This window comes from Lepidochelys kempii, chromosome 13, assembly GCF_965140265.1.
Source record: "Lepidochelys kempii isolate rLepKem1 chromosome 13, rLepKem1.hap2, whole genome shotgun sequence".
NCBI classification, from domain to species: Eukaryota; Metazoa; Chordata; order Testudines; family Cheloniidae; genus Lepidochelys; species Lepidochelys kempii.
The window spans coordinates 18,993,003-19,003,080 of NC_133268.1; the positions used below are offsets into that span (position 1 = coordinate 18,993,003).

At 43.5% G+C, this 10,078-nt stretch overlaps 1 protein-coding gene across 4 annotated transcripts in view; it reads left to right on the forward strand.

Moving 5' to 3' along the window:
• Nucleotides 1–8,237, forward strand: part of SLC13A3 (solute carrier family 13 member 3) — a 42,465-nt gene extending 34,228 nt beyond the window's left edge. For all 4 annotated transcript variants that reach the window (XM_073309550.1, XM_073309551.1, XM_073309553.1 and 1 more), the window contains 2 exons: nucleotides 1,928–2,065; nucleotides 6,529–8,237. In XM_073309550.1, coding sequence (XP_073165651.1) covers nucleotides 1,928–2,065; nucleotides 6,529–6,714 — 324 coding nt within the window. In that variant the 3' untranslated portion in view covers nucleotides 6,715–8,237. The remainder of the gene's footprint in view (nucleotides 1–1,927; nucleotides 2,066–6,528) is intronic.
• The last annotated feature ends 1,841 nt before the right edge of the window (nucleotides 8,238–10,078 follow it).

Sequence of the window (10,078 nt, forward strand, 5' to 3'; positions counted from 1 at the left end):
CCTTCACAGTTTAGGTACCCTGTGAAAACATTTCTCTCTATTGGAGCAGCCTGGCCTCCATCAGCTGCAGAAGACGCACTAATCATCTGGGCAGCCATGGGTCACCTCACTCTTCTGCATACGAGGCCCAATAGTCTCCAGGATCTCAGCTGGCCCATCCAGCTGTATGGGGTTGTGACCATGGTCACTGGAGGGGCTATACTGAGATTGCTCATTCAAGGCAAATCGCAAAGAATAGGTCAGACGATCCCCCAAACTGGTGGTTTATTCTATAATTAGATTTCACCAAGCCAGTAACCAAACAGCTCCTGTAATACCTTACTGATTACCAAGAAGCCAAAATACATTTCCCTTTAAGCACTCCAGCCTTTGGCTCCCACGCAGACAGCCTACTCTAATATAGTGAGGGTTACTAAAAATCTTATTCACCGTATATAAAGTTCTACCAAGAAATCAGACACATTAACCACCAGGTCAATGAATATTTCAGATCTCACCCAAATACATACTTATGGCCAATCCTTATTAATTAAGATTTATCAATAAAAAGAAAAGACAGAGAGTTGCCGTGGTTAAAAGATCATTTGATGTACAGATATGAATAAAGTTCTTAGGTCACTTTTAATAGCAGAGATGGTGAGCTTGCTTTGTAAAAAGCCTTCTGGAATCAATTAAAAAGGCTATAGTCCAATAGGCAGTTCTTGTGCAGAGTTTGTTCAAGTTCTTCCATGAAAAGTACAAGGTTAATCCAGAGTAGACCTGGAGACCTCAGTTTCTCAAGCTTAGACTTTCCCTGTCAAAGTTTAAGCAGATCTGAGATAGCAAGCATCAGACGTGAAACTTCCTTTATAGCTTGAAGCAAGCTGTGTTCACAGCAGGGCTTGCTTGGTTGAAGAATAGGTAATGTATATTGTTGCTTCGAAGCTAATCCCTCATTCCTAGGCATACCCTGGTAGCTAGTTGCATTCATTAGTATAGGGAAATTAACCATCAAAGAGCTTACAGGTAGTTTACTACAAATTTCAAAGATAAATGAAACAATAATATTATTGCACCGCAAGTCCCATGTAAATGGGAATATCCCCTTTTGACCTCTGAATCAATAGAATACCATAATGAATCATTAAAGAGAGGAACAGAATTTTGGCATCTACAAGCTAATTAGATCACGTTGTTAAACTTCTAACAAGGTAAACACAGAAAAATACAACTGGGATCTATTCTTGATTCTCTAACAATACAGGCCTCCATTTCAAGGACTGTAGTCTATTTAACATGCCTGTGCTAACAATCTGTAAGGAATGGACCTGTATACAATTTCAATACTCTTCTAATATGTCCTTAAGGGTTGGTTTTGGGTCACTCTGCCTGCTGGTTGCTTAACCCTCACTGGCTCAGCCTCACAGGGGTCTACATTCCCCCTGAGGCCATGTAAAGAGACCTCAGGATTTAGTCAACCAGTAGTTTTGCTGATGGTGTGATGGCAGGACTGGGTATGGTGTATTTAAGTGGTTAGAACAGGCAACCAGGAGCCAGAATTCTTGGTGTCCATTTCTAGCTCTGCCACTGACCTGCTGTATGACCCTGGGCAAGTCACTTCCCCTCTCTGTGCCTCAGTTTCCCTATCTATGAAATGGGGATAACAACACCTGCGCATTTCAAAGGGAGCTTATATGGCCTGCTTAATATATTGGAGTGTTTGGAAACAAGATGCTAAGGAGCATAAGTACATGCTGCACAACATGCATAATAATAATTTTTAAAAATGTTATTAGCAATAGAACAGCAGGATATGCTATTATAAATCATAGATCACTGAGTTCTGCTAGGCACAGTGCTGTAATTATTTGCATTCTTGGATGTATTTCCATTGTAGCTCAGAACCCCTAATGTATAGTGTTTTTTTTTTAAATTTTGTTCTTTCAAGGCAATTCGTCTGAAAGTAAATCCCCTGTATTTAATGATACCAGGAACTATAGGATGCTCATATGCTTTCATGCTGCCAGTCTCCACGCCCCCTAACTCAATTGCGTTTTCTTCTGGACACTTGATGGTCAAGGATATGGTAAGTTGTTTTATGTACAAAAATCACTGAAGACACAATCATCTAGATGAAGAGTTTTTAAGACAATCATTTTGAGATATGCTACCAAATCAGCGTTTTGTAAAATAAAATCACAAAGGTCAGTTTCTGTTATGAGCAGTGTTTGAATGCAAAGTACTTCATTCATGATTGGTCATATCTAGCTGCCTTAGAAAGTGTTATTTAGGTAAAAATGGGCCAGATTCTGCCCCTGATTAAACCCATGTAAATCCATAGTAATTCAACTGCCTTCAGTGGAGTTACTCCCAAATTTCTTCTGAGAGCTGAGTCTGACCTTTAACTAATTGAAAAGTGGATCCAGGAACTAGAAAAATAATCCATTTTCTGTCTCCCCCTTTAGATATTAAACTAATATATTGTAACAAGGGGATGCTTATCTCCCTGCTGTCCATTTTGCTGAGTTTGAGCTCAGACCTGTCACAAGGATCTCTGCTCTCCACTTTGGGAGAGTGAACACGAGTCCTTTAAATGACTCTTGCGGAAGTGTCTTTGACCTTTTCTTCTTCACATTCTATTACTGTGCTTCCCCTTTGCTAACTAAGTTTACATGGCATTCACAGGTTCCAGTGAAAAATAACCTTTGGCATCTCTTGGTCATAACTAGTTCTGCAGTTGTTTGTGACCTAGGGTTCTTTGCACTGATTTATCTTTTAGATCATGAATAAAATATCAAGCCATGAAGTTACTGAGCATCCCAACTAAATTTCCCAGTAGACCTTGGTCAAGTCACCATCTCTATGTGAAGTGCATGTTACTACTTTCCTTTGGATTGGTTAAGTGGATATACTGCCAGTGGTATCTGATGTAGATGCTGTCTGAATCAACTGCACTAGAATATTTCAGTCTTTTCTGCTCTGGAAGGAATTATTTGACATAATATGCTTGGAGCAATCACCCAGGCAATTCCCATTCAGGAAGATGATAAAGGGAAACAGAGAAAGGAAAGACAGACTAGTTTAGGAAAGCCAGAATGCTACAATATGAAGCTCTCTAAGTGAGCAGCAAAATTAATGTCTCTCAAAACTCAACAGGAAACACATATATGAATTCTCAAATGTGCTGTCAAGTTCTCTGTAGAGATTACATTTACAGTCTGTGTAACAATTACCCTCGCTAATGAACAGACATGCTATTTCCTAAACAAAGAGTCACTAAGAAAAGAAGAGCTACTTCTCCTTTTGATTTTACTATTAAGTTTGTTTTGTTTTCCTGTCTGATATATTCTTGTCAGCATTTTTTAAAAAAAGACTTCTTATTAAGGCAAAGTTATAATAAAGTGTTTACATTCGACACTATACATTACTATTAGTTTTTTAATGTAGATCCTTACATTAAAGAGCACAAAAGCAACATTTTCAATTCACTGGGCAGAAGAGATTGATCACAAAACTCCTATGAATGTCCATGGCGGTCAACTTAGTACATCTCTGTACTCCAGACAGAGTATTTGTCCCCTTATATAACACCTCACCTGTGTCTGTGGCCCCCTAATGGTGAACCAAGCCCTTTTTGGTGACTTGCAGAATAAAACATTTTTAGAAGCAATGGCTGAGGAGTGGAGATGGTCACATAGGGGAAAGGATCTCCTTCTTATAAGTGCAACCATTCAGAGCTGGTTAGAATTCACATGAAGATGGCTCAGATGTTCTCCCCCAGGCTGTAGCGTTTACGTTGCGAAAGTGACTTTCAGACCATTTTCATACTGTTCTCACACTCTTATCCTCAAGGCCGGTGAACATGAGCAGAAATCACTAGATCTGTTCGGTAGGAACCTAGTCTTATGTGGTTCCATAGTATAGTAGGTTGGTTAGGAGATCGCTGGTACTAGCTGCTAAGTTGGTTTGGTTACCTAGTGCCTCAGCCCACAACTCGGTGCTTCTCAGCATTTGCACAAACACCCAGTAAATGAGGAAGTGAGAACTGGGGAGAAAAGAGCAGGCCTGTTTTCAGTTTCCTTCAGAAGAGAAGGGTGCCTGGAAACGCATAGGAAGGGGATTGAATATTACAAAACACCTTGGTGTGCGGAAGGGCAAGGAGAACACTCAGTGAAAAGCAAGGAGGTGATGAGGAATTGGGTAGGCTTCTCTCAAGATTCCTCCCAATTTTCCTCTCCTTACATCTTACCCCAGAGTTGCAGTTACTCCCCTCCAGGAAGAGGGCTAGACACAGCTACTTCCAAAGCCCATCTGCATTTTGTGCATCAGCCGGAGGGGCTTGCTGGAGAGTGACCCGAGGCATTCCCTCTCCTACAGGCTGAGCTTTACAGCCTTTGCCAGCCTGAGAAGTGAGAATCGGAGACTGGGACCGGAACCCAGTTTGCCAAGTTGGAAGCCCAAGCATTGCCAGGAATCCTGCCCTGAGTGAGTGAAATCCAGACACTATGGGGTTTAGTACTTCAGCAACTCAGTCTCTTCTCTGGCCTTGGTGCTCAGACAGCAGCACTCATTAATACAGGGTTGGGTCCTCTGTGTCCCCCACATCTTGGTCAGCAAATTTTACCTTGTGGTTATATGTGCCACACTCTGTTCTGTAAAGGATCAATCTTTAAGGCTCTGCAACAGTGGCTGCTGCATGCAATGAGATAAGGTTCATTTTTTCTATTGGAAACCATGGGAATCTAGCCGCCTGGATTAGCCTTTCGCAAGGGAGCCAGAGGGTGAAGGGCTAGTGCCAAAGTGGTTAAAGAAGAGGAACTTCAGAGATCAAAAGATTCATGTTGATGAGCAGGGATCTGATCTCACACTATGTTTAAATATGCTGCTTACACACCAAACAGCGGGCAGTTGGAATAAGAGGAAGCCAAGGTTATGTGCATGCACCCAGGTCTATGGCTCAGCTGAGAAGCTGGGATTTTATCTATGGGAGGGGCTGATAGTTATTTTTAGGGTTGGCTTAGTTTAGAGACTGTCACCCTTAATCACATCCCCTTTAACTTAATGTGAAATGATAGAAAACCCAGTTTGGTTCCATTCTTGTTGACAGGTCAGCTGGCCTGGATGTCAGCTTGTTTCCCAAGCTTGTGTTCTGCCCTTGGCTGGCCCCAGGAAGAAGCAAGTTTCATGACTTTGCTGTGATGTTCTGTGACTATGGAATGAAAGTGTAATTTGTGAAAGTCCCTTTCAGTGGCACAGGCTTACCCCATAACTTCAACGTGCTTAGCCCAATGGAGTTCAGCATTCCTTCACATCCTCTAATTTCCTTTCACCCCCACTCTACCCCAGACACCTTACAGTTAAAAGTGTGATGACATGCCTTCTTCTGGAGCTGCTACAATAGCATTCAGCCATTCAAGCCTGTTCTCTCTCTCCCTTTGTACACCCACCGGTTGTCCTGGTTTAGACTGAAGTTTACCAGTTGCCATGGTTGTATGAATTTGTGCCTTTGCATTGAGGGAAGTGAGAGTCAGTTGCTTTGGAAACAGTGAGCCAAGTCCTGATATTCCTTTTCAGTTTTACTCAGGCTCAAGCCAATGGGACTTTTGCCTGAGTGAAAACTGAGCAAAGGCTTTGGGAGAAAGCACAACTCCTTTTGAAATTCAGCTGTTTATCAGCTCAAATTCCTGTTGGCTTTACATATTGGTAAGGGGCTCTGGTGGTTTTCTTTCTGTTACATTAGGTAAGAATCGCACACCTAGCCTTTGATTATTAATTTTACTCAGCTTTTACTCTTTGCCTCCATATTGCTGTAGCTTTACAGAACTGCTTGTTCATATTAATTGGTTAAAAATGTCTGTGGTTTCATTCATTCCCTGAACATGGACACTGATTGTATTACAGAGAGGGGTGTTTTTCTAGGAGGAAAATAAAACAGGAGCTTAAAGACAGAAAGTGCTTTTTAATCCACAGACTCTTTAAGTTGGATTCTCAGTTCCCTGATGCTCAGCTGACTTGTAAGAGAATCCTTTCCTTCTGCAGAAATGAATCTTAAAACAAACACATACATACTCCATTCACTGGGATGTTAGAGATGCTTTTCTAAAGTCTGATCCTGAAAAGTTTTGAACACCCACTGCTCTTAGTGAAGACAGCAATGGAAGCTGCATGTACTCCATGGCTCTCCGGCCCTGATCCTGCACCAACAATGACTAAACTTTCATTTATACCACTGGCACAGGATCAGGCCCTAATTCAGCAATGTGTTTGAGCGTGTGTTAAGCATGAGAACAGTTTTGTTGACTACTTAAAGTGCTTAAAGTTAACCATGTGCTAAAGCACTTTGATGGCTGAGGACCTAACTCAGCATTTGGGAGTGGGGGGGTCCCTGACTTGAGAAAATCCTGCTGAAATGTTAATTAAACCCCTCTTTGTTGAAATGTTCGTTCATGTGCAGTCAGTCCTCAGGGCTGGCCAGCTTGGTTCCTTGTGTCACATGCCCAGGATTTCCAGGCTAAACCCTAGTATAATGTATCTGCATTTCTTTCACAGGCAAGAACTGGGCTGCTCATGAATCTTATGGGTGTTCTGCTCCTTAGCTTGGCTATAAACACATGGGCCAAGAGCATCTTCCAGCTGGGCACCTTCCCTGAGTGGGCCAACATCCATGGAGAGAACATCACATCCCTCTTGCCGGATGTGAAGAATGTTACTTTAAGCTCGCTAAATAAAATATGAACAAAGCCAGGTCATAGGTGGGACTCACTCGCTTAGGACTGGGGCAGAGGAATCGCCAGAGTGTACTCACAGGACAAAGGCTGGATTGCTGCTCATGTTGCACAGGACTTTCCATTCATTTTATTTTATTTTTATAAATATTATTCATTGTCACTACATAATTTTTGGGGTGGGGATCTTGGAAGATTTATCTCCGCCTCCCCACAGATACCTATCAAACAGTTTTAGAAAACTTTGTTCTTCATTAGTAGAGGGTATTAAATGGTGACCAAGTAAGTCTCTAACATTTCCAGGGTAAATGCCACTCCTGGTGAAATCTATGGGAGTTTTCCTGTTAACTTCAATGTGCTAATTTCGGATACCCTAACTCATGCTGGCTGGTATCCTTATTCCCATGAGTGAAGTCAATGGGACCATTTCAGGTGCTACTCAACTTGAGTCAGGGTATCAGAACCAGGCCCAGTGTGGGGGCCATGCTTGAGCCCTGTGATTCTAGAACACTTGTTAGGGGGGTCAAGATTTCACAAGTAATTGTGTCATGTAGTATGAAGACTATTTCTTTAGCTTCTTATGAAAGGATAATTCAGGAGACTATGACTGAGTCTAGCCAGAATTTGACGTATTGCTCCACAGTGGGAGTTTGGTAACAGTAGGTTTCCAAACACATTCATTAGCTTGGGAATTATTTTAAAACTCAAGACAATAATTTTCACCCACATTTTTGTACTGACTGGAAAGGTAGAGATTTGTGGCCATATTCACTCCTGGTGTAACTCTGTGTCTATCAGGGGCATGACACCAGTGGTTTATGTGGCTAGTCTTAAGTTGGTGAACGTCCTTTAACTGAGGTTTGAGGTTGACCTACTCATGACAGTGCAGCTCAGTCACAAGTCAGTAGACTGTTCGCAGAGGAATGTTGACCTTTTTTTCGAAACAGAGTTTGAGTCTTTTATCTGATTGCTTGGGTCCTTGCAATGAAAGGATTTGCAAATTGAGCATGATTTTCATCACCATTTTATCTAAACACATGCATTTTGTTTGTGTAAGACTCTGACTATTTAATTAAAGATCAGTGTTTGAAACAGACAAGTTGAAAGATGAGGAGTCTGATACAGTGCTTTGGGGAGGGTTAGCGAGGGAATCCTTGCACTGATACAGATGTTGGACTCAACTGGACCAGATTCCCAGCTGGTGTAAGGTGGCATAATGCCAGTGGTGTCGATGGAAGTAAACTGATTTACACCAGCTGATGGTCTGGCTCAGTTTTCCCTTGAGTTACTCAAAAGATTCAGTGTCAGCTTCGAGAGCAGACAGGGTAATTTATCCATCAGACCCAATTCTCTCTGTAATCTCAGCTGCTGCTGCTGCTGCTGCTGTGAACCCTATATTGATTACATCACAGTATGAACGTTTCCAAAGAGGTCAAGCTGAAACCAAACTGCCCGACTGTGGAAGTCAGCTGATGTTGAGACAAAATCCTCGCGATTAGGGAACTTGTACAATAAAATGCATTCATTAGCATGCCACTGTGTTATGTTTTATCTGTGAAGCCAGGGGAGAAAGGTAGGGTCTGAGGCTCTTCTCGCTTGCACCAGTCTCACTCCATTGGCTTCAATGGAGCTGCTCCTCACGTACACTGGGGTGAGTGAGAAAAGAGTCTGGTTCGCTGATGCTCTGCCTGTGTTGCCTTCATTCTAGTCAGGCCAGGGACCCTGCAGCCTCAACGGCAATGTCATCCATTTAAGAGTGTGATTAAAGTGAGGCATGAGCTTGTTGGGCCAGTTCCTGGCTCTCCCAGCCTGAGGTCGATGGTGGCAGTGGGGGCCCAGAGCAGCAGAGGCGGGAGCCAGTCTGCCTGGGCAGCGGTGGGGCGATGCCTTTTGTGTCGCAGGCACGACACCACCTGGGCACGTAACGGGGTGCCCCATATGCTGCCCTCAGGGCTGGCGGCAGGTGCCACGCTTCCAGGTTGCCTGGCCCTGGCCTTTTGGGGGCATACGGTGCTAGCTGGGCCTTGCTTGTGTTCAGGGAGAGCTGTCAACCGCACTGTGGCTGCCTCCCAGCTGCCATTGCACCCGCCCTGGAGGAAGCCCAATGCAGCCACTAGTCACTAAAGTGTCACTTCCTGTAGGCTTGGCCACATTCACCTCAGCAGGAGCCTAGAGTCCTAGCAAACTGCTTCGTACAGGTCTGGATTGTCTGCGTCGCTTGGCCTATGGCTCAACACTTATACTGTACCGTGTTCCTGACCAAGTTTAAGAGGCCTGATGCTGGCTGAGCTGGTGACTCAGCGTCTCTGAGCTCAGCAACTAGGCTTCAAAAATTAATCCAAGGGCTCTGGCTTTGGAGCCGTTACGCTGCTGATATGGTCATCCTGGGGCCTGTAAGTATGTGGGATGAACTGCAAAGTGAAAATAGCTCCCTTCTCACAGTTCTGCCCATCATCCTATGGAGTGTTGATCCCACAGTAGAGGAAGTGATTACAGTGAATGTAGTTTATCCCTACGGCAGGAGCCCAGCCTGCATGGCACAGACAGTACTGACTGCCACAATAGTAGCTGCAATATTCAGAAATGGCATTAACATCCCATCAATGCAGAATGGCAAGGCTGATCACAGGGGCACAATTCCGGTCTCTCTCTCTATAGCCTGCAACCCGGGGGAATCAAATCAGTTAGCAAATCTCTTGCTGGGCTGAAACTGGAGCAAAAAAACCTAGCGCCACCATGAATTTGGGGATTGAGGAAGGGTGTTCAGATTTAGATTCCTGGATCCAAACTCTCCCCCTTTGGTTCTAGTTGTCTTCAAAATTGGATGAGGCCTTGTTTCTAGACTTAACTTGGAGGTAGCGCAAGCTGCTAAACATCTCATGAGAGCAACTCACAGAATTTGGGCACTTTTATAGCGCTTTCCATTTGAGGATCTCAAAGTGCTTCACAAATGCATCCCACCTGGGGTGGTTGGGAAGTATTATTAACCCCATGTTACAGATGGGGAAACTGAAGCACAGACAGGCTAAGTGACGTATCCAAGGTCACTCAGTGGGTTTGTGGCAGAACTGGAAACCAAAAGTAGATGTCCTGCCTCCGAGTCCTGTACTTTAGCCACAGACCATGCTCCCTTCTCTCTGTATCGCTATAATCAGGATACTGCTTTCAGAGCCCCAAAATGCGTGCATCCTGGTTCAAAGCACTCTTGGGAATATAGGATTAGATAACTCTGCTCCTTTGTATCCATGTGTGCACTGATCCTAGAGTAATTGCTCTCTCCTAAAGTCTTATTTCATGGTTTTAAGAGTATCACTTACCATGCAACCCTCTCTTACTTACACTTGTTGCTAGCACCAAAAATCACAATGACACTG